The sequence below is a fragment of the Gopherus evgoodei genome, chromosome 4 (assembly GCF_007399415.2).
Source record: "Gopherus evgoodei ecotype Sinaloan lineage chromosome 4, rGopEvg1_v1.p, whole genome shotgun sequence".
NCBI lineage: Eukaryota > Metazoa > Chordata > Testudines > Testudinidae > Gopherus > Gopherus evgoodei.
This window is the reverse complement of record NC_044325.1, coordinates 121,585,532-121,609,918: the sequence shown is the minus strand read 5'-3', so window position 1 is coordinate 121,609,918 and position 24,387 is coordinate 121,585,532. Positions and strand designations below refer to the sequence as shown.

At 47.6% G+C, this 24,387-nt stretch overlaps 1 protein-coding gene across 3 annotated transcripts in view; it reads right to left on the bottom strand.

The window, feature by feature from the left end:
• Positions 1-24,387, bottom strand: part of LOC115650588 (NACHT, LRR and PYD domains-containing protein 3-like) — a 156,291-nt gene that overhangs the window by 40,082 nt on the left and 91,822 nt on the right. For all 3 annotated transcript variants that reach the window (XM_030560767.1, XM_030560766.1, XM_030560768.1), the window contains exons 9-10: positions 23,138-23,308; positions 11,258-11,428 (exon numbers count right to left, since the gene is read on the bottom strand). In XM_030560767.1, the coding sequence (XP_030416627.1) occupies positions 11,258-11,428; positions 23,138-23,308 (342 nt within the window). The remainder of the gene's footprint in view (positions 1-11,257; positions 11,429-23,137; positions 23,309-24,387) is intronic.

The following is a 24,387-nucleotide window of genomic DNA, read 5'->3' as shown; positions in this document are numbered from 1 at the left end:
TGTATAATAAGCATGTCATAAAACTAATTTTATATCTCTTAGTTCACTGCTTTTATAATTTATGCTCAGGTGAGGGAGAAAATCCCTGCAAACATCCATTTTTAGGAGGGGGGTTGAGAGACTTGACATTTTAGTGAAAGAGTTTCTTGAGTTGTTCAAGTTTGGAACCACTGGCTTAATGGGGTTGGAAGGAGATCGGGAGCTGGAAATATTGGTTCAGGGACTACATGTTGCAGGGAATGTTTGTGCAGAGGGTGGAGGAGAGAGACACACCAGTCTTCTCTCACATGCTAAAAGTTATGTAACAACCATATAATAAAACTGTCAAGGTTTTGGGACATAAAGCATGGAGGAGATTTCTCTCACTGGCCCTGTTAGCAGCTGCTCATTGTAAACATTTCAAAGTACAACCACTATCCCCTTTCCTCTATAACAAAATATATGGTAGGCAGAGGAGCACTGAGGGATCACAAAGAAACTATGCATTGTAGTGGAAAGACTGTTGGACTGGGACTATTCCTAGCTCTGCCACTGGTGCCGAGTGATCAGGGGCACCTGTAACAGCACCACCAAGGGGCACCTTCCATAACAACATGTCCTAGCACAGTGAGGCCCCAATCTCAGCCAAGGCATTTTACCACTACTGCAATACACTAATAATTTTATTAAAGGTCACATTACACAGGTGTGAAGGAAAGGCACTGTATATCTGGGGTGAAGCTTGGGTTATGAAAAATTAAAAGCCTTGTTTATAAAGCCGATGAGATACATAGGGTACATAACATGCATTGTTCCAGATTCATGTGTGTGAGGAGTTTTTAAAAGTGTAGGGAATAAGTGTTCTCGGGTACATTGTTTTGGGCCTTGCAATTGAATGCATCCTTGAAGTAGGAAGAGAGTCTCTCAGATGGGATAGCGCAGTAGGATGAGAGCCCGTCAAGGATCTCTCTCATGGCTTTCAGGCAGTTCGTCCTGTAGAGTTTTTGGATATGGGATGCAGCCGCTGGATCATAGCACTGGCTGGCATTCCTTCTCCTGCCTTCTCTGGTAGTGGTGTTACGGTTTGGTGCGGGAAACCTGCGAGCAGTCTGCATGCCCTCCTGGGGTTCCCTCCTCCTTGATGTGATTTCCGCAGACAGTTCCACAGTCAGTCTGTCCATAAAGGCGTCAAAGTCCTCGAAGGAGTCTGTCTTCTCCAGCTCCTCCATCCATGGTTTTTGCCGTGGTGTGGAGGCCCCTGCCCATGGCTGCCGCTCCTCCAGCTGCCCTGTCTCCACAGGCTTGGGCTGGTAAGCTGCTGCGGGAACAACTTGCTGCCTCATTACCTCCCAAATTTAAGAGCGGTGCTCGGGCGGATCTTGAGACAGAATGTGGTCGAGGGGGACTTCTCCCAGTGTTTCTGGGGCAGCGCTGGCTCTTTCAGGAGGGGGGTTCTGGAAGTGCCAGCATTGGATCTCCGAGGGACACAGTCTTGCTTGGAAGAACTGGGACAGGTGCTGGTTCTTCTGCAGGTGGTTTTTAGCTTGGGAGTCCTTGGTGGAACACGGGACCTTCTGCAGATGAGGTCTAGCTGGGCAGCCCTGGAGGCAGTGCTGGATCTCCCAGGGGCGAGGTCCTGCTGTGTGATCTGGAAGCTGCGGGCAGCTACTCCATCAACTACATCTCACTGGGCAGCCTGCAAGCTGGCTGCTCCAATGGCAGAGTGGTGCGAGGTTACATTCGGGGGAGCGCAGACCTGTCTTGTGTCAGTTTTGAGCTGGATGGTCTGTATGAGGTCACTTAGCCATCTAGTGAGGTCGCTGCCTTGCAAAAGGGCATTGATCCTCCTCACAGTGGGGTCCAGCATGGGGATTCTGCAGATAGGGCTGATCCTTCTGGCCGGGGCGACCTGTTTGTCGGTCCCTGGGACGGGGATTGTCCTTCCCTCAGTAAGTGGTTGGGATGCCCTTTGTGACTCTGGGGACGCTGGCTGAGGTGCTGAAGCCAGAGCTACAACCACAGGTTGTTTCTCCCTGGTCTGGCACCCTGAACCAGGGAATTTTCCAGACCAGGGAAGGTCTATGCTAGCCCCTATTCTGCTGCTGGCTGCAGGGCTCTGCGCCAGTGTCAGGGGCCAACCCAGCATTGATCTAGCTGAGACTGGCGGGGGAGCGCTTGGGGGAAGAGGCTGGGCGGCTGCAGAGACAGGAGTGCAGCCCCATGGCCAGCAGTGGGGTGCCAGGAGCACGGCCATGGGGCTGCACTCCTGGCCCCACTGCCAGCTGCGGTGATGTGCTCTTTTGACTGTTTTAAGGAGAGAGCAAAATCAAGTCTTCGGAGACAACTGTTTATAGAGAACAATTGACAATCAGTACTATAGGAGGCGATGTACGTTTTTTATAATCCCTGTGCCCACTGACATTAAGAGAGCCACATACAAAATCATCCCCCAGACCAATACTCATCAGAAAAAAAAAGAAAAAGAAGAAAGAGGGGGAAAAAACAACCAAACCTCAAACAAAACCACCAAGTGTTCCTATATCCGCTAATCTGCAATATTTCAATTGGTCAAAGAGAGACATGCTTTGATTATCACTTTATTCAGTCTACACTGCTTCTGAATGTCATATTCAGACACAGAGACACATTTCATGGCATACTGAGCAGAGTCCGGCAACAAAACCAGATTAAGTTCAGGAAACCAATCTGCCACTTCTAGACCATGTTTCCCTGCAGTCTCATCCAGAAACCTGCCATAGCGTTCGGGGTGTATCCCCCTTCTGGGAGTTCAGGTCCGAAAGAATCCATGAGTTTTTCATCCCATACTCTTATACTCAGAGTCATTACTGATATCAAGGGTGGGGGAGCGCGGAAACTCAGAGAGACCGGGTGGGGGGGAGAGGATGCCAGGGATGAGGGGACAAAACTAATACCTAAGAATTCCCCATGTCTCCAACCAAAGAATGACCCTCAGCAGGATCCGCAGCCATGTGCTCCCCAACTGCACTGACCAAACTAATCCACTGGGGCCTTCAGTGACTGTTTTTTATTCTGGAGTTTTGCCAACAAGTCATAATCCTCAGCCGAAGCTGTGGAAACCACAGCAACAGGCCCAGCCTCCATTTCTCAGACAGGCTCTGGCTGAATCAAGAGCCACTGAATCAAGAGCCACAGAACCAGTAATATCATCTCCCCTCGGGTGTAAAGGGGCTACTAACCCCCTCTCCTCCAGAACCAACATTCCCAGAGATATCTGGGGTCTGGTGGCACTCAGTCCCTGCCACAGCCACCCCACCCTGTGCTTTACTCTTGGAATGACCCACATTGTGAGGCACAGGGCACCAAGGGCAGTCTGCCTCTTCTTTGGGCACTGATTGACTCAATGTGTCAGACTCCCACAACAAAAACAGGCCACGTCCTCAGCGGCAACAAACATGATGTTGTCACACTCCCCAATCCTATACTTCAGGGACACTTTAAATACTTTGGAAGCACAGTTTAATATCATATAAAGCTGCTGATGAACGGACAAGACATGCTGAACTTTTGGGCTTTACAGTCCAAAGGAATCCTCCTAATAGGCCTAGTGACTTACCATAACTTGCCAGGCCTCTAGCCAGCTGCTCATTTCCTAAAAATGAAGGGACATTAGAAACAGCAACTTTAACAGTAGACGTTCAGAGGGGCTCAACAGGGACAAAAACATCCTAATCCCCTCCACAACCACCTCCTCAAGGAGGCTACGTGTAGCAAAAAACAACACAGCCTTGCTCATGTGGGAGGCAATACATCACGTTCTTAAACACAATGACCTTCCCCACAGCTAGAACATGCTCCTCCACCAAGTCAAAGTCTGGAGGCAAAATCCAAACCCCATAACCACATGTTAAACCCTCACACTCTGAAACAAACTGCAGTCTTTATCCCCTGGGCCAGCCATCCCAGTCCAGAGGGTGCACAAAAGCCTGCTAAGACAAAAGAAATCCTGAAATAAACCCACAACTATCAAAAAATAACGAAACAAACACAGAAAAAATGTCCCCAAAGCACAGACAACAGCAAAGCACACTCACTCTCAACCTCCATCCTAAACAATATCACAGTCCTCAGTGAGAGAGATCCCTCTGTACTTCCCGCTCTGTGCGTGTGTGTGTGTGTGAGAGAGAGAGAGAAATCTCCACGCATGTGTGATCCCCAGAGTACTGCTCAGGTTTGGCCTGGCTGCTTCCCGTCATGACCACAAATCTCCCTTAAATTAATTTGAAACTATTGGTCACTGTGTTCATAAGCCTCATATGGGGTTTTCCAGCTCCTGAAGCTCCAGTCTGAGCCTCTACAGAGCCCTACCAAAAGTGACTGCAGCTAAAATGGCTACCAGTGCTCTTGGACCCCGTGTTCAGCATGCCTGGAGTCAGGGCTAAGAACAGAAGAAACAAGGAGCCCTGGCTGGACCTAATTTGAGAGGCTTCTGCACGGGGTGACCTGGAAAGGTTGTCACCAGATTATTATATAATCTTAACCCCTTTCTTCCCCAGATCCTATTTTCCTGTGACCAGTACAGTTCATATTTCTGTTCTAGTGTTATTTTTGGTGTCCCATTCATTTGCTGAAGCTTATTTTATTTACTATATTGTCCCCTGTATACTGGGCTTTACGCTTCTTTAGAGATTGAAGTATTATCATGGCTTTATCAAAGGATAGCCAGCCTGTGCACTGGACACAGTGCAGAGTCTCTTTGAGTGGAGATACCAGGAGCCAAAAAAAAAAAAAGAACCCATAAACTGATCCGTGGAAGGAGTGGAGAGAAAATACCAGACATATTGGTGATAGCAAGCGTCTAGGAGAGAAAAGGGAGGAGGGGCTACATAGTATTACAATAAAAACAAGTTTTAAAACTGAAAGGCATGTTTAAAAGAAAACTTGAAGAAAAGTTAAAAGAAAAATAATGTAGCTAAAAGTTGTTTTGTTAATTTGCCAGGGATCCAAGTGGAGTCTTCGGTGAGCAGTTAAAATAACAATAACTTTAGTCACAGCCTGAAGTAAAGGAAGAAAAGGCTTTTCATGCTGGTTTCTATGTTGTTTGAAAGTGACTCACAGGGACTGAGTCCTCATTTAAGAGTTAGGTCCAAAGTATTTTGAATGTAAAGAATTCAATGATCAAATTCATTCAACAGCAGAGTTGAGCAAAAGTCAAAGTTTCCATCCAGTAAAGAAATTTCGATATTTCAACTTTTGTTTTCATTCCAAAGCATGACAAAAAGATAAGGTGTCAATTTTTATGGAACAGAAATTTAAAAAAAAATCAATTTAGAAATGAAGGAACTTTTTGTTTCAGCCCTCTCAATCCAAATGAAATATTGTGCATTAAGCTGCATTTTCCTATTATTGTGCAATGCCTCCTGCAGTTGTAGTATTGGAACCACATGCAGCCATTCTCCCCTGTGCCCAAGGTTCCTGCATGGACTAAGTCTCCCATGATGCAGCCTCAATCCACCCATGATGCATCACATGCATTGATCAGAGGAGAGTCCACACTGCACTGTGGGAGATGTAAACCTCCAGGGAGTCTAGCTCATAGAAGAATGATGACTTGAGGTATAACTACCATAAGGCAATGTGCTAATAGGGACATACAATTTAATGAAATGTTTTGGGTCAGTTCAACAAAAACGTTCTGATTTGGGTTGAAACAAGCCAAAACAAAACAAAAAATTCATTTTGATTTTTCTGATGAAAAATCAAAATATTTATGCAAAATCAAAATATTCTCACACAAAGTTTCTATTTGGAAGCTGCATTTTCCTTCAGGAAATCATTCCAGTGGTAAGTTCTTGACCAGCTCTTGACAATAGTCTCTGCATATGCCATTAGCTGCTAGCAAATTCTTCTTTAAGTATTGGAGCATAAAATGTACATGATCAAGTAACAAATTCAGTTACTGATACAGACCTGTAGGTCTCACTCCTCAGGAGGGAACAGGACACTGCAGGTGCACTGAGTGGGGGGATCTGTAGCTTAGTAGTGGCTCCAACAGTCACGGGGAGGGAAGGAAAATGGATGTGGTAGTAAATACTCTGAAATGGGAAATCACTGACAGTGGGTTTTTCTCATTACTGGTGTGTGGGTGGGAGAGGGTCTTTAATAGCAGCGGATGGTTCCTGTCTGCTGCAGGCTGTGTAATGGAGACTGGCACCTCCTGATCATCAAGAGGGAAGAGAAGGAAAAGGCTAAACAACACTGATGGTGGGAATAAAAGGATAAAACAAACAGCTCTGAGATGAGTCCTATCTATCCACAAACTGATGGGAGAGCTCTGAGACCTTGATAGAGGCCTGATGGGGTAGATGGTGACAGAAGTACCTCAGTCCTCCATGCCATGGATCTGATATTCTTGGGAGAGAAAAGGGGAACCTGCATTAGGTGTTAGTTTATTGGCTAAGAAAAGGAGATGAGAGCAACTGAGAAGTTAAAGCAGGTAAAATATATTAACAGGTGAGTCAGTTTGTAATTCCAGATTGTGGCCATGATGTAATAAACTACCAGTGTCCCAAAAGTCTTTTCAGGTTACCCAGATTGTCTCTGGGGATCTCAGCTTTGCGTCTGATTTTCGTGTAAGAGTCCAAACAGTCAGAGGCAAAGAATCATTCCCTGAATCCATATTTATAGATTCTTCTGTCAGAAAACAGGCTGACAGCTTTTACTCACGTGGGCTTTTCCTCTGATGACAGTAAGTGGGGAAGGCCTTTAGATTCTCTGACCTCTGGTCATTATACAGAATGGCCAGTTGCTTTGAAATTAGCATTTCACAAGGCTTTTTTTGAAATAAATGAAATATAAAATCCCTCTGAGTAAGAAAAGCTTCTGAGAGATTTGTTGTACATCAACACCACCAATTGGAGATCACCACCAACTGTATTTCTCTGTGTTCTTTTTATTTTATTTTATATATATGCCTTAAGACAATTGAATGCTAGAATTACTTAAAGTGGGATAAGTGCGTTAGTGGGAATAATGAACTGATACCTAATGATTATAAGTAGATGTAATAAGAAATTTTGGTGATTTGCATTGTTCTGTGGTATAGTTGCTTGACCCCAGTGCTGGTCTATGTTAATCAATTCCAAGACTGTGATGGGATGTTAGATGAGTTGGTATCTGAGTGACTATAGAGAATTCTTTCCTAGGTGCTGGCTGGTGAGTTTTGCTCACATGTTCAGGGTTTAACTGATCGCCATATTTGGGGTCGGGAAGGAATTTTCCTCCAGGGCAGATTGGCAGAGGCCCTGGAGATTTTTTGCCTTCCTCTGCAGCATGGGGCATGGGTCACTTGCCAGAGGATTCTCTGCAGCTTGAGGTCTTCAAATCACAATTTGAGGACTTCAATAACTCAGACATAGGTGAGGGGTTTGTTATAGAAGTGGATGGGTGAGATTCTGTGGCCTGCATTGTGCAGGAGGTCAGACTAGATGATCATAATGGTCCCTTCTGACCTTAAAGTCTATGAGTCTATGATTGCATGTGTTCTTTATGTTCAGTCTATGCCTAGTATATTTGTGTATCTATACCTGACTGATAAACTGCTGTGTATTTACATATGTAGTTCTGAGGGAATTAATAAACTGTTGTTTGGTTAAGAGCCCCACGTGTCCTGATCTGAGAAATACTGTCCAAAGTAAAAGCTGACCTGAAAAGAACGTAGCATTAAAATTAGTCTGCTAACGCTCATTGACTAAACGTATTTCAAATTGGCTAATCTGGTTTGTTACATTTCAGTTTTAAAATCTAATCGCCCGCCTGGGAATTTCATAAAATAGCCCCACATTGACACCTACAGCTGTGGGTTATGGTTGGTGGTGCTGCCCGTCTTCGCTCTAGGGGACGCAGGCACTGCTGTATTAAGAGATTTTTGGATTTTAGGTAATGTGGTTTAGCCTCATTCCTTCCAGTACCCCTGATGTTACAACATATATTGTATCAGTATAGTTCTATGGTGGGGGTACCAGAGATTATTCCCCTGGCCGGCCATCTACAATTACTTTGTCATGCTGTTGTGAGGCTGGTCATTTTTTGTTTCTTGCTGAGCCTGTGAAAGGTTGTTTTGGAAATAGGTAGTATTGGAGCCAAACTCCTCTCCTTGTAGCTCCCTGATTTCACCATTTATAGATGGCCTTAAAATCACAGCTGCTTTAAGGAGCTCCTTTCTGGGCCTTTCTTTCACATTAATAAGTATTTTTGTCAAGTGATAATTATTTTCTGGCATACAGGTGTAGTGGGAAGGCAGCCTGAAATATAGGGGCCATGTATCAGAGACCTGGCATAAGTCCTAAGGCCTGTGCTAAAGTAATGATCAAAACTTGCTAATATAAAGCAAAGTCAGGTTGTGAGCAGCAGGCAGGCCCTGCTCACAGAATTAGGCAACCATAGGGCTGATATTGCTAGGCAGAGAGCACTCACACAAGCACATTCCAGAAAAGTGGTACCAGAACACCTCGATACCAGCAAAGTCCTCATAGATAACAAGAACCTACTGACTCATCCTAAGGATAAGGTCAGGATGACAGCATGACAGATAGGGATGTCATGATTGAAGCAACATGTACAAGGAAACGGGTGGCACCCTGATACATCAGGAGTGAGGTATAACTTGTTTGTAATTGTGTATAAAAATGTATCCAAGAGAGGCTGTCTTTGTCCAGCTTAGGGGGCATTGGAAAATCCTGGCACTGACTGAGCTTAGTCCGTTGTCAGGGGGCACATATTTTTAGTAAATTCTGTAGTCTACTGGAAACTATTACTGTGCTTCATTCGCTAATAAACCTGGCTGGCTGCCTTCGTACCTTATCTGATTCTGTGGTCATTGGGGGTTCTCTTGGGATCTGCTGTGCTAGCTATCTATTCAGAGCCAGGGCAGCACATAGAGGGAGTACACGCATGAAGCCGAACGGTTGTCAACATTGGTGACATCTGACAACAATAGGCAATATTGCCAGTTGCAGGAGTTCAAAAGTCAGACTTCATGATCCCAAAATCATGATTAAAATTAATGCTTTTGTGTTGCTTTTTCTTAGCCTGCTAGTTTCCTGAGTGTGTAGGTTACACATGGTTCACATTTTTAATCTTTTCTCCACAATCATGAGGGCTGAGAAACATAATTATAAAAACATTTTAAGCCGAAATTCTAAATTATTCACATGACTCCAGGAACTAAGGCCCCAAAAATTAAAGTATTGTAATCATCACAATAAAATGGAGGGTGATGCTTTGCAAAGTGGATTGTGTAATATGGCTTCCAGCACTTACATTTCATGAACATATATGGTCAGAAGTCAGTAGAGCTAGAATACGCCCCAGACACAACAGTCAACATATGTCTCTCAATGAGAAGTGTTGAGTTTAACTAGTGCTTTGGAAGCATATGCCACAATATAGTCATCCCCATCAGGACAACCCCCACCCATGACCAATCAATTGCACTTTTGGGCTCTACATTAATCTCAAGTTAGTTCAGTACTAGTGCCCAGTGACAACATTTTTTAAAAAATTCCTTAAAGCTTTTCTCTCATATATGTCATCCCAGGGCCATCTTCTAGTGCCCTCAGGAGACATTCTGAGTAGAACACTCATTTGTGAGAAGTTAAGGCTGAATTGGCTGAGACATTTTAACATGCTGTCATAGGATGCACTGTCCCTTTAAGGGAGCAGCCAGGTTCAGCTCTGTGGTCTTGGTTTCTAACCTGAATGGGGGCTTCTGGTAGCTGTAATCCAGAGGTACGCCCAAGTGGTACTCTGGTTAAATAGCTCTGCCTTAACAACCTGAAGCATATAAAAGAGACGATGTCCATTAGAAAGGCACATTTCTGAACTCAAGAAACACAGGAATGAACACAGCTCCGTACACAAGAAAGCTTGGCTGTGCAGTTAAAGCCCTGGATGAGAACTCACGAGATCTGTGTTCACTTCCTGGCTCTACCATACACTACCTGTGTGACCTTGGGAAAGTCATTCCATCTTTCTGGGTCTCATTTTTTCATCTAAAAATGGGACTAATATTTCCTTCCACTTGCCTTTGTCCTGGAATGAGGTGGTCACACAGCATAAAGGGCTGTCTCCTCTTTCAGGGATCTCAGCCCAACACCAAACTCCCAAGCAGAAACCTGCCTCCAGAATAGACTGTAATCAAAGTGCAATGCAGACAGCAAACTCTCTGGCTGCTTGCATAGTTCCTTCCTTCCCAAAACTGCATCTCCACCAAATCTTGCAAAATGCAATAAAACTAATAAAACACATGTCATCTCAAGACTAAACCTTGATTACGTGCTAAAAAAGAATTTGGAAGACTATAAGAGAATTGCCTGATGACACCTGCCAATACAACATGTCTAGTGCATAACTCACTGAAGTCCTGATCGTGTCTGGGGCACTTAAGCAATATTGTAATGCACTAATTAAATGACAAATCTTGTTTAATTCACAGTTAAGCTTGCCCAGTGATATATTATGTCCTTCTCACACTTCAGAAAACCAGGAAATACAGACTGAAGGTAAACACCTACACAACCTTAACTCTGCCCCGCTGGAACTGGCAATAGCCACTGGGAATAAGTGCATGCCTTCCAGATGCATTCACCATGTTAGGTGTAACTGTACTGAATGTGAGTTCTAAGCTAGTGGGGAGGGATTCCCCACATCTTGGCTCACATGTGGGGTAGGGAAATGGGCTTGGACACCCACAACAAGCAATCCCCTGTCACATGGCTCATATGAGGGCAGCAGGGATGGGGGAGGACACATCGCTGTAGAGGGGCTGAGGAAACCCAGGGTGTGGTTCACACAAACTATTTTCCCCCTGTGCTAATTGCACACTCTCATGTCCCCCTCTCCAGCTTTCATCCCTCTCCTTCCCACTCCTGCTAGACCCCCATTTCCTGAGCCTCAACCCCTCTTCTCACCTACTCTTTCACCTCTAGTCTTCCTCCTCTCCTAATGAGCAGTTGCTTGTGTAGTTATTTTATTTTTAAACAATAGTTTCAGCACCTTCTGCATATTCTGCCACACTAAGATTCTATTTCCCTTAAATTAAAATCTTCCCGTAACAGAGGTATATTGGAGCAATACACCTGCTTTTTCTACTTCAGATCTCTGCCCTGGGTTGGATTTGGACTCACAGTTCCAGGGGTGGTACTCAGATGAAGTTATCGTAACACATTCCCAGAGATACCAGGTCCTGTGATGGGTGGTTTTCCAGATATGGCCTCTCTCTCTGCCAGCTGTTACTTACTCCAGTGTCTGCAGTTTGCAGTTCGGGTGTTTCAGTTCCTTACACAGCAGCTGCACTCCAGCATCTCCCAGATTATTACCACGCAGGCTCAGCTCTGTCAGGCTCTGGTTGGTTCTGAGAACAGGGGCGAGATCCCCGCAACCAGTGGCTGTGACACCGCACCCCTTCAAGCTGCAAGAGAAAGAAAGGCAGAGAAGGAGGATCATGATATGAATGGGGTTCGTCAAGGCTGTTCTGACAGGTGGCCCAACCCACTAGCCCCTCTGCCTGACCGATCAGCATCGAGAATGAGCCAGAATCCTGCTACAGACTCTGTCCCAAGCCCCATCACTTGTCCAGTGAGAAACAAACAGTGGGTGCAACTTCCTCTATAACTCGACCCCTTGCACTTTGCTGTTCACCAAGCAACAGTGAGAATGGCCTAGACACCTCAAACCTCTGCCACTGACCAATGAGGAATAAGGTTTGGGGTATGACTTCCTTCCTAAGCACCGCCCCTTAGCCCTTTCCATTGGCCAACCACAATTTACAAAGAGTAAAAAGTTGCCCACTCAGCTCCTGACCAATCAGGTTGGTCTTGCCACTGATCAGCTCCAGGATGGTGCAACCCAATCAGAGCAGGCCCATTGCCACAGGGAGGCTGTAGGGGAGCCCCTCCCCAGATACCTGGGCCAAGCTCAGAAGCAGGAGGAGCTGGAAGATCTTGCCCCTCCATGCCCCCGGCACTAGGTCTGCTGCTGCCCTGCAGGACATGGACGTCTCTGCACCCAGTTCTGGAACTCAGGCTTGGGGAGGGGATTCAGCTGCAAGGCCCAGCACAGGCGGAACCACACCCACTTTCCACTGAGACCAGGGATCAAAGCGGGGAGAGACAAAGAGAAGAAGATCCCTATGGCAGGGGGTTACCCAGGGTGCGGGGAGGGAAGTGCCCCTGAAAGATGGGCGACTGTGTGACCCTATTGGCAGGGCCTGTTCCAGAGTCTCTGCAGGGATTATAAAAGCATAAGTTCTGCTGGTTTCTGTAACCCTCCCTGCAGAGTCTAGGCTCCTGATGAAGCTGCCAGCCAGCTGAGTGGGTAACCATGGCAGCAGGCTGGTTATGACCATGTGCACTTTAAGGACCACCTGCAAATATGGCTGTCTTTGTCCTCCTTCGAGGCCTCACAATGAGCCCCTTGCACTCCCCCACCTGCTACATCTTGCACACACATTGAGAAACCCCTTCCACCAGAACTGTCACCTGCATGGCCTCCTTCATCACCTCATTTGCCTTAAAATATTGTTACTCTGCCCAATGGGGAGGAGTGACGAGACCCCCAGGGTGCAACCTGTGACTGTGGGACTGCTGTGTCCCCTTTACTCTCTATTCTGGGTTGTCTCTCACAATGCCTTACTAGTGGTAAGCAGCAAACCCCTCCAGGTGCTCTTACCACTCAGAACAACTGCATGTGGAGCTCCATATCCAGCTAGATTCCGTGAATGCTCCCAGAACTACTCATGAATCACAGAGAAAGGCCTCAACCAAATCTCCCCAGCTCCCAAACACTTCAGTCAAACTCACTGGTAAGGATAAACACTAAACTAAGTTTATTGATTACAAAAGGTAGATTTTAAGTGATTATACGTCATAGGCAAAAAGTCAGAATTAGTTATCAAAGAAAACAAAATAAGTGCACAGACTGAATCTTAAACCTGTAAGACACTAGGTAGTATTTAGATCAAGCAGTTTTCTCACCCCATTGGATGTTGTGGTTTATAATACACAGGGAGCTAGTATCTTGGTGCTTCCCACAGCATATTTTAGTGAAAACCAAACAACACACTTCTCATAACTTTATATTCATTCATGATATACAAATGTAGATAGGCCAGTGGGTTTCAGAAGATAATAACCTTAACCTTTCCCATGACACCTTACATGGCCTGCTTTATTTGCAATATCACAATTACATACAAATGATGAATATGGGGGTTACAGGGTGCTCCTCCAGAGTGTAGAGTGTGACAGGACAGAAACCTCAATATTTGGGAGAGAAAAAAGCCCTGAATTTGTACAAGGGTGGGAAGCCCTCATGCCTTAGGGAGCAGCCAAAGTCTGTAAGGGTTTGTAGATACCCCAACATATTTTCGAGGCAGAAAAAGAGGAGCCTGCAATGGAGGGAGGGGAGAGATTCTAAGATTAGGTTGAAGAGGGGGAGAAAAAACCCAAAGGCATATGTTGGAATCTGAGGGGATGAAGCCTAATTTGGGGACGGATGAACAGAAAAGAGCATCGAAGTTGAAGCAGAAGAGAAGAACTCCAGAAGATTTAAAGGCTAAAAGAGAGAGAGAAAGAGAGGACACCTGAGAAGGTGAGGAGAGAATCTGTTGTTACTGAGCTCAGAGGCAAGAATAAAAGATGGTTACTCATCTTTTTAACTGTTGTTCTTTGAGATATGTTGCTCATATCCATTCCAATTAGGTGTGCGTGCCTTGTGCATGTTCATCGGAAGATTTTTACCCTAGCAATACTCGGTGGGTCAGCTGAGGTGCCTTCTGGAGTGGCGCCGTTATGGCGCCGTATATATGCCCCTGCCGACCCAGCACCCCCTCAGTTCCTTCTCGCTGGCTTCTCTGACAGAGGGGAAGGAGGGCAGGTTTGGAATGGATATGAGCAACAAATCTCGAAGAACAACAGTTACAAAGGTGAGTAACCATCTTTTCTTCTTCGATTACTTGCTCATATTGATTCCAATCAACTTCCAAACCTTACCTTGGAGGTGGGCTTGGAGTGAGATGTCGCAGAGTGAAGGACCGCTGAACCAAATGCCGCATCATCCCTGGACTGCTGCACTAATGCGTAGTGGGAAGCGAAGGTGTGCATGGATGACCAAGTCGCTGCTCTGCAGATCTCCTGGATCAGTACATGGACCAGAAAGGTGGAAGACGAAGCTTGAGCCCGAGTGGAATGGGCGGCGAGGTGGCTAGTTGAAACGTGAGCCAAGTCATAGCATGGACAGATGAATGACGTGACCCAAGATGAAATTCGCTGCAAAGAGACCAGTAGGCCCTTCATCAGGTCTGCCACCACTATGAACAGCTGGGGCACCTTTCTAAAAGGCTTTGTCTGCTTGATGTAAAACGCAAGAGCCCTACGAACATCTAGAGAATGCAGCTGTTGCTCTCAACGTGACACGTGCGGCTTCAGAAAGAAGATGGAGAAAATATCTTGGCTGATATGGAAAGCAGACACTACGTTAGAGAGGAAGGTGGGGTGTGGTTGCAGCTGTACCTTATCCTTATGGAACACCATATATGGAGGTTCTGCTGTGAGGGCCCAAAGTTCCGACACGTGCCTCGCCAATGCGATGGCGATGAGGAAAGCTGTCTTCCAGGAAAGGTATAGAAGTGAGCAGGTGGCCATCAGCTCAAAGGGGGCACCCTTGAACCTGGATAGGACCAGATTGAGGTCCCACGTAAGGGTCGGATGACGAACCTGTGGATACAAACGCTCCAAGCCCTTGAGGAACCTGCTGATCATAGGATTAGAGAAGACTGAGCATCCATTCTCGCCTGGATGGAAGGCTGAAATCGCTGCCAGGTGTACCTTGATGGATGAGACTGCTAGGCCGTGCTGCTTCAGGGACCAGAGATACTCCAGGATGGTAGGAACTGGTACCTGCAGGGGGACAGCATTGTTCTGGGCACACCAGCAGGAAAAACGCTTCCACTTGGCCAGGTATGTGAACCTAGTGGAGGGCTTCATGCTGCCCAACAGTACTTGCTGCACTGAGCTGGAGCAACACAGCTCGACTGAGTTAACCATGCAGCATCCATGCTGTGAGATGGAGGCACTGTAGGTCTGGATAGCATAGTCTGCCGTGGTCCTGAGTTATCAGGTCCGGCCACAGCGGTAGGGGAATTGGTTTGGTCACTGACAGGTTGAGGAGTGTGGTGTACCAATGCTGCCTGGGCCACGCTGGAGCAATCAGGATTAAGCAGGCCTTGTCTCTGCGTAGCTTGGGAAGGACCTTGTGGACCAGCGGGAATGGAGGAAAGGCATACAGCAGGTGGTCCTTCCAAGTTATCAGGAATGTGTCTGACAGGGAGCCCAGACAGCATCCCTGGAGGGAGCAGAATACCTGGCACTTCCGATTCTCGCGAGAGGCAAAGAGGTCTATGTGGGGAAACCCCCACTTCTGGAAAACAGAATGGATAACGTCCGGGCGAATCGACCACTTGTGAGCTAGGAAGGATCTGCTGAGATGATCTGCCAAGGTGTTCTGGGCTCCTGGGAGAAAGAACGCCACCAGACCGACTGAGTGGGCTATGCAAAATTCCCAGAGATGTATAGCTTCTTGACAAAGGAGGGTGGACCGTGCCTCACCTTGCTCGTTGATGTAAAACATGGCCATTGTGTTGTCTTTGAAAACTGTGACACAATGGCCCTGCAGGTGTTGGCAGAATACCTGACACGCAAGGTGTACTGCTCTCATTTCCCTTATAGTGATGTGAAGGGTTACTTCCTGTGCGGACCAAAGACCTTGCGTGCGAAGTCCCGCAAGGTGAATGCCCCAGCCCAGAGATGACGCGTCCGTGGTCAGGGCTAGCGAAGGCTATGAGGCATGGAATGGCATCCCCCCACACACGAGGGTGGGTTCAGCCACCAACCCAGAGAGGCTAAGACCTCCATCGGCACAGTGAGAATTGTGTCCAAGCTGTCTCGGCCAGGATGGTACACTGAGGAGAGCCAGGTCTGAAGTGGACAGAGGCGTTGTCTGGCATGTCTGGTCACGAAAGTGCACAAGGCCATGTGGCCTAGGAGAGTGAGGCATGGGCGTGCTGTTGAGGTTGGGAAGCTTCGGAGGCCCTGAATAATGGCCATCATGGCCTGAAAGCGGGGCTGCAGTGAGCACGTCCTGGCGAGATTTGAGTCTAGGATCGCCCCAATGAAGTCTATTATCTGTGTAGGTTCCAGAGTGGACTTTTTGGTGTTGAGCAGCAGGTCAAATTACTCGAACAGTCCCATGATGAAACGAACATGAGATCGCACTTGTGTCTCGGAGGAACCTCGAATGAGCTAGTCGTCGAGATATGGGATGACTTGTCTCCGACATCGGCAGAGCGAGGCCGCTACGACAGCCATACATTTTGTGAAAACTCTTGGTTCTGTGGACAGGCCAAAGGAGAGCTCCTGCCACGGCCAAGAGTTAGGGTAGGTGCACTGAGGCTGAGGGCAGAAAGGTCTGTGCTGAGTCACCAGGGTATGCATACCCAGTGAGCGCATGATAACCCAGTTATCCTTCAGGCTCTGAAGCCTGGGGTCGGTTTTTTAAGTCCTGGATAGTCTGTTGTAGCTCTCGCAGAAGGCCAGATACCTGGAGCCAAGAGATACGGTGCATGGCCACATCTGAGGCTAGAGTTCTGGCCACCAAGTCCACTGCATCTAAGAACGCCTGCAGGGATGTCTTTGCCACTTTCTTGCCTTCCTCGAGCAAGGCCGCAAACTCCTGCCTGGACTCCTAGGGGACCAACTCTTTGAATTTCCCCATGGAGGTCCAGGTATTATAGTTATAATGGCTCAGGAGAGCTTGCTGGTTAGCTATCCTGAGCTGTAGGCCACCAGTTGAATAAATCTTGCGCCTGAATAAGTCCAGGTGCCTGGCCTCCTTGGACTTAGGAGCGGGCGCTTGCTGGCCATGCCACTCCCTCTCGTTCACAGACTGCACCACCAGAGAGCAAGGGTGAGGGTGGACATAGAGATATTTGTAACCCTTGGATGGTACCATATATTTCCTCTCCGCCCCTCTGGCTGTGGAAGGAATAGATGCTAGGGATTGCCAGATCGTATCTGCATTGGCCTGGATGGTCCTGGTGAAAGGCAGGGCGACACGTGTGGGTGCATCCACAGATAATATGTCCACAACTGGATACTCCACTTCCGTCACCTCCTCGACCTGCAGGTTCATATTTTGTGCCACCTTGCGCAGGAGATCTTGGTGAGCCCAAAGATCTATCGGCGGGGGTCCAGAAGAGAATGTGCCCGCTACTGCCTCATCAGACGAGGAGGAGGAGGAAACTCCAGGGACTAGTGGATCCTGGGGGAGATCTGGTTGGGGAGGGTCCTGGTGTTCGAGGTCCACTAAGGTGGTGGCCTGAATCTGGACTGGTGGAATAACAGCAGCATCCGAGTCTGGTGAGGGAGGGTGGCTTACAGTGGCCTCAGGCACCCATCGGTCCGAATGGGCTGACGGAGAGGCACCTGAAGGGACACCTTGGGCTTGATGGTATGCCCAAGGTGTCCAGAAGGACCAACGTGGTGGTCCCTGATCAGGGTCCTGACCTTCATATTGTCTTTGGCTGGCACCCTCGGCATCATGGCCCAGGGTGTGGTAGCCACTCCCTGCCTGGGACGATGACGAATTGTGTCTCGAAGGCCAAGAAGGGGAGAAATGCCCATGTGACTCTGCCACGTCTCGGGCTGTCAGCTCACAGGTTGGGGCTGGAGACCGGTGCCAGGATCTTCGGCGGTACTGCGATCAATATTGGGACCAACGGTCATAGCGGTACCTGGAGGCCAACCTAGATCTCGACGAGGATTTGCGGCATCGGGATCAGCTGTGAGGTGACTGGTGCCGGGACCGGTGCTGGGACCCGGATTGGTAACTACCGTACCGGGAGGGAGACGTGCATGAAGCGGAGCAGCGCCGTGAGTACAACCGGCGCCCTGATGGAGAGCGATGCTGGGACTGCGAGCGGTGCTGGGACTGGGACCGTTGGCGGGATAGGGACCGCAGCCTGCAGTGGGACCGAGATTGGTGCCTTGCTGTCACGCTCAGCGAGGAAGGTTTCATCAAGGCAGGTTTGACCATCGACTGAATAGCCCGCACCGGCGGTGCCGGGGGCTGGGGTGGTCCAGACTCCATTAGCGCAATCAGGTCACACGCAGTAGAGAAGGTCTCCGGAATGGTTGGAAGGCCAAGCTCAACCACAGTGCACACCAGGGAGTTTGTGTGCACCGAACTCAACAGCCCTTGTGGAGCCGGAATCGATGGTGCCGAAATCAGCAGCACCGGAGGAGTCTTAGTGGGATGATCCAGTCTAGGCTGTTGCTCCAAAGGCAGCAGAGGCGGTGCTGGAGAAGCAGGTGGCTTATGCTGCTTCTTAGGCTGCGAAGAAAGCGAATGGTGCCGCGACTGTACCAGTGCCGGAGACTTCCGGTGCCACGGTTCTTTGCCGGTGTCAGAGGAGCGCTTCGGACCAACGGTATCTGTTCTGTGTGCAGTACCGAAGGCACCGGGCTAAGTGCCGCTTCCATGAGGAGCTGTTTCAAGTGAAAGTCCCCCTCCTTCTTTGTCTGAGGCTTGAAAGCCTTGCAAATGAGGCACTTGTCAGGTTGATGGGATTCCCCCAGGCACTTCAGGCAGGAGTCGTGGGAGTCTCCCATTGGCATTGGCTTGAGACACGCTGAGGAAGGTTTGAAGCCTGGTGACCTGGGCATGGGCCCTGGTACCGGGGAGGAGGGAAGGGGTTGAACCCCGGTCCCTCCCAGTAGTATCTACACTATATATATAGACCTCACTATTAACTAAGTACAATTACCAACTACTAAAACTATACACAACTAATTACTATCTACAAAAGAACGAGTAAAGCTAGGGAGTTGGAGACCAGCTATGCTGCACTCCACAGTTGCAACGACCATCATGGGCAATAAGAAGGAACTGAGGGGGCACTGGGTTGGCAGGGGCATATATCCGGTGCCATAATGGCACCACTCCAGGGGGCACCTCAGCCGACCCACCGAGTGTTGCTAGGGTAAAAATCTTCTGACGAACATGCACGCAGTGCACACACATCTAATTGGAATCGATCTGAGCAAACACTCGAAGAACCTATTTTCTCATGACCAATACGGTTCACCTTTCTGTTACAGTGTTATTTTTGGTTTGTCATTCATTTGCTGAAGCTTATTTTATTTACTCTATTGTCCCCTGTATACTGGGCTTTACACTTCTTTCCAGTTTGAATTGTTATCCTGGCTTTATCAATGGATAGCCACCCTGGCACTGGGCACAGTTGAGAGTCTCTTTGAGTGGAAATACCAGGAAATCCTGATTTCCCCAACAGACCCTGTCAGGGCTGGCTCAGTCCTCTGGAGCCCCACGGTGGAGAATACTCACTGAAGACGGGACCTTTGGCTATTCTTGCTGCAAATCTGAAATAAGTCTCCACTGAGTATCAAGACTGAGATTTTTCAGACATGTATAACTTTGAATATTGGGGCAGATTTTCATAGGAACAGAAATAGGCACATCCCTGGCACAAATTCTCTCCCCTGCCAAATTTCAAACTCCCCCTAAAGATGGGGGGATAGAGCTTCTCACTGAAAAGTTCACCAGAATTACCTTATGTGTTTCCCTAGCCTATGGATGAAAATGGATGAAACATTTAGGCTGAAATTTCACAAAAATATCTAGCTTGAAGCAGAAAAATGGCATGGAAAATTTAAATCAAAATGAATAAGATTAGCAAACTTATCAGCAACAGAAAACAGGATCTACTGGAAGGGTCAGGCTACAATAACAACAGCTGGCACTTTCAGCTTCACTTCAAATCTATGTAATCTACAATGCAAAACATAGCTTTTGACATTAGCAAATATAAAATCGATCGAAGGCATGATACATCCATTGTACATCCTAGTACAGGTTGGGTAGTGCCTTCGAAGCTGTTGTAATGTAATATTCAAAAGGAAGAGAAAGATACACCATGATACAAGAAGAAAAGGTAAAAAGCTGAACGGTGAATTCTAGCCCTGGGTGACGTATTCAGTGCTTTCTAATATGTCAGTAACCACGCTCTGCTATCTTGGGTGCATATTTTTGAAGCACAACTTCTGTGGAAGGTGAACGTGCTGAGACATTCGTTGCTTCCCAGAAGGAGTGTATGTATGCCTCCTTTTCATATTGTACTGCTTTGTCCCTTATTAATAAATTAAGCTAAGCTTGGTTATTTGGTCTCTTAAATACTTGAACCGCAAGTGTTGCCAAGCAATTGGCTACACCTCAGTGAATATTGTTAGACTAACAAAAGTCGCACTGCCTGTGGAAGAGATAAGTACCACATTCAGATGGCAGCAGCTCCTTTTTTAAGCAACAATGGCTGATGCGAGGGCCTCTCTCTGATCCTCCACAAACTCAACTGGTTTCCCGTTTCCTTCCAGAACTCAGAGTCCTCGTATTACTTGTCAAGGCCCAGGATAGGTTATGATCTAATGTGTACATTAGAGAACTCCACATTGCAACTTGCATCAGTGTGACTGAACTAGAAGCTGCAGCTATGCAGTGCATCCACACCAGGCATTCTATCTTGGCTGCACACAATGCACTACATTCACTAAAGTGCACTCTACAGGCAGGGCGGTGACTTGTTGCACCTACCCTGCATTTCCTCGCACTGCTTCCTGGAGCAGGTGCATAATGTCTATGGCTTACAGTGTTTGTGTGCACGTAGTCACTCTTTTTGGTTTGCTACATTGCCTGCTATAAATGGTTGGGTCAAACACAAGGATCTGCACGTGTTGTTAGAAGGAATACCCTGCAATTGCAGATGCCAGGACAGAGGGTCAGCAGGGCCAGCTCCAGGAGTTTTGCTACCCCAAGCAACCAAAAAAAAAAAAAAAAAGCCATGATCGTGATCTGCGGCAATTCAGCAGGAGGTCCTTCAGTCCAAGCGGGAGTGAGTGGAGTCTGTTGGGGTAGAAGGATGGGAGCATTAAGTAAGTGATGGAGAACCATGGCGAAGAGGTTTTAGTTGGGGTGGAAGAATGCAGAGGGTAGGATTTATCTAGGTGTTAATTTTTTAACAAATTACCTGGCTCTGAGTTCCCTTTAGGAGTGTGGAAATTGTGGATGCTGCCAACAGGCAGTCATTATGCATTGTGGGGTGTCTGTGTTCATGTACCTAAATCATGGGTTAGTCAGCACTGCCATGATGTAGCATCTTGTGTTTTTGCACAAGAATTACCAATTCACCAATCATTTTTTTAAGCTAACACATGTTTGAAGTTCTAATTCTATAACACTGTATTTCTCATTCGCTGAGGGGTGAGTGTTTGAGGGCATGCTGAGCAGAGACAACTGAGTCTCCCCTCAGCTACTCCGGGGCTGGCATGCAGCAGGGATACCAGTGGCACAGATTGCTGAAAAATGGAAACAATTCTCTTTGGAATATTTTGCTTAGTACTTCATCCATTTTTGAACCAAAATTATGAATTTTTGCAACTCACTCCAGTGAGTGACTTGGCAGGTGACAGAATCAGCTTTAGTGAGTTTAAGGCCAGAAGAGATCATTAGCTCATCTAGTCTGCCCTCCTGCACATCACAGGCTGTTACATTTCCCTTAAAATTCCCTGTGTTGAGCCCAGTGATTCTGAGTTATGGAAGTGCTTGTGGAAGAATTGAGTAAGGGTAGCAAGGAACTGCAATGCACAGAGACTCATTGCACAAATGCAGCTCCTTTGCCAGTGTTTGTGCTAAAAAATGTGCAGAGAGGTGTGTTGGTAAAAATATGTGATTGTATTCCCTCTGAGCAGGTTAAACACTAGAGGTGATGGGATCCCTTGTGCACTGCTGTGCGCATGTTTGTGTGTGGTTGTGCAGTGTTACAGGTATGGTACAGAGTTGTACTGTTGCTGCCAAGGCCAACAGCCTGTAGCAGACAGTCTCAACTGTGCTCCACAGGGACAATCTCACTGGAGATGCCCAGGTTCAGACTCATGGGCACTGGAGCAAAGTGTTCTCAACTGCTAGAACTCAGCCATAGAAGGCCTTCTGAGAGAGGATCAGACTGAACCCTGGCTTCACTATAGTCAGAGCAAAATGCAAGATCACCTCTTTGCTAAAGCCCTTACCATGAACAACACCAGGGTCAGCATGAGATGGAGATGGTTTAATAAGCGGAAAGATAAAGAATAAGAAAAAAGAAAATTGGGTTGGTATGACACAGAGCAGCCTTGGCAAAAGGTCCCCCATTCTTTGCAAACAGCTCTCATTGCAGGCCTGACAAACTCAATACACCAAACACTTCTTATAGGATATTTATTCATCAAGTATAACATGTAACATATCTACAGAATGCTGTGTTGTCTACCCTGGCCACATCCCAGAACATTCAATGGAAAAGCATCAAATACCATGGCAAATGATCAAAACCACTTGGAGGTGAAAAGGAACATCACAGCAGGCAGGGGATCACCAGCTAGTTCTGCAACTGACTGAGCTTTGTGGGGAAAACCTGGTTCATTAGATACGACAGGTAACTATTGATGAGTGTAGATCCAGGTTCACGCTTTAGGATTTTGTTTTGTGTTACAACCAGTTGTTTCCATCACCTTCTCTCTTTCCTGGATAAATCTTTATTCTTTCTTAAATAAACCTCTTTTTGTTTTTATGATAAGTATTCACAAGTGCTATGTGGCTTACAGGAGCAGTAGTTAGGGTAATTGTGATAAACAAGGGTGCAGAGATTCTGGTACTTCTTTTGAGTAGCCAGAGTCAAGGGCTCGGTATCACAGGAGAATGAATCAGAGATTCAGAGATTAGGGTGCCCATTTTGTCAGTCTGCAAAGCAAAGCTGGGACTGGCATAAACCCAGAGGAGAGTGCATGAGTGAGTGAAAGGCTGGTGGTGCCAGGGAGCTGACATCCAAATACTACTAGTGAGACTCTGTAGGTGGAGGGGGTGGAGTAATGAGGTGACTCTCCCTCCCCAAGAAACATCAGAGTGGAGCAGAGAGAAAAAAAAAAAACTTCTCTTTCCCGCCACCATCTCTCAGTGTGTCAAGCACTTTATATAGAGGACACCCGTGAATACACAGAAAAGGCCAAATGTTACTTACTCTAATTTGTGCAGTTTACAGTTTGAGTGTTTCAGTCCATCACACAACAGCTGCACTCCGGCATCTCCCAGTTTATTACCACCCAGGTTGAGCACTGTCAGGCTCTGGTTGGTTCTGAGAGCAGTGGCGAGATCCCCTAAGCTAGTGTCTGTGAGACCACAGTCCGACAACCTGCAGGAGAGAGAAACGCAGAGAAGGGAGATCACAGTCTGAAGGGGCTGCATCACAGCTGTTCCCAGGCAGCTCCGCCCACCAGCCCCCTCCCTGACCAATCCACCTGAAGAATGAAGTAGAAGCCCTGCCCCACCACCTGTCCCAACTCCCACTCTATTGCAATGAGGAACCAGTGTGGGGTGGGACTTCGTGCCTAAGCCTCACCCACTTCAATTTGAGTCTTGACCTATCAGCACTGTGAATGGTCCAGACACCCCACTCCTTAAACCTCTGCCATTGACCAATAAGGATAAAGGTTCTGGGTCAGACTTCCTCACACAGCACCACCCCTCACCCTTTCCACTAGCCAACCAGAATTTAAGGGGCAGCCATCTGGGCACCCAAAGTCCGACCTACCCAGCTTTCAGCCAATCAGATTGGATTTGTCACTGATCAGCCCCGGGATGGTGTGACTTAATCAGAGCAGCCCATTGCTACATGGAGGCTGTAGGGGAAGCCCTCTCCCCAGGCAGCTGGGCCAGGCTCCGAGCAGGAACTGGGAGAGTCTTCCCCTCCGCGCCCCCGGCACTAGCTCTGCTGCTGCCCTGCAGGACACAGATGTCTCCTGCCTCTGCTCCCGGCTCTGACTCTCAGGCCTGGGGAGAGGAGGCAGCTGCGAGGCCCAGCACTGGCAGCGTCACACCCACCTTCCTCTGAGAGCAGGGACCAAAGGCTGGGGGATATGAAGACAGAGAACAGCCCCACAACCAGGGGTATCTCCAAAGTCTGGGGAAGAAGAGCCCCTGACAGAAGTGTAACCATGTGACCCTGTTGGCAGGGCCTGTTCCAGAAACTCTGGTGGAGGTATTGCAACAGAAATTTTATACTGGATTCTGCATCCCACCCTGCAGAGACTGGGCTCCTGGGGGAGCTGCCAGCCAGCGGAGTGTGGAACTATGGCAGCAGTCTGGCTATGACCATGTGCATCTCAATGACCAGCCCCCAGCATGGCTGTCACATACTGCCACTCCTCCCTCCCTCCAGGGCTCATGGGGAACCCTCTGCACCCCCAACAACTACCAAATCTTGAGCAAATG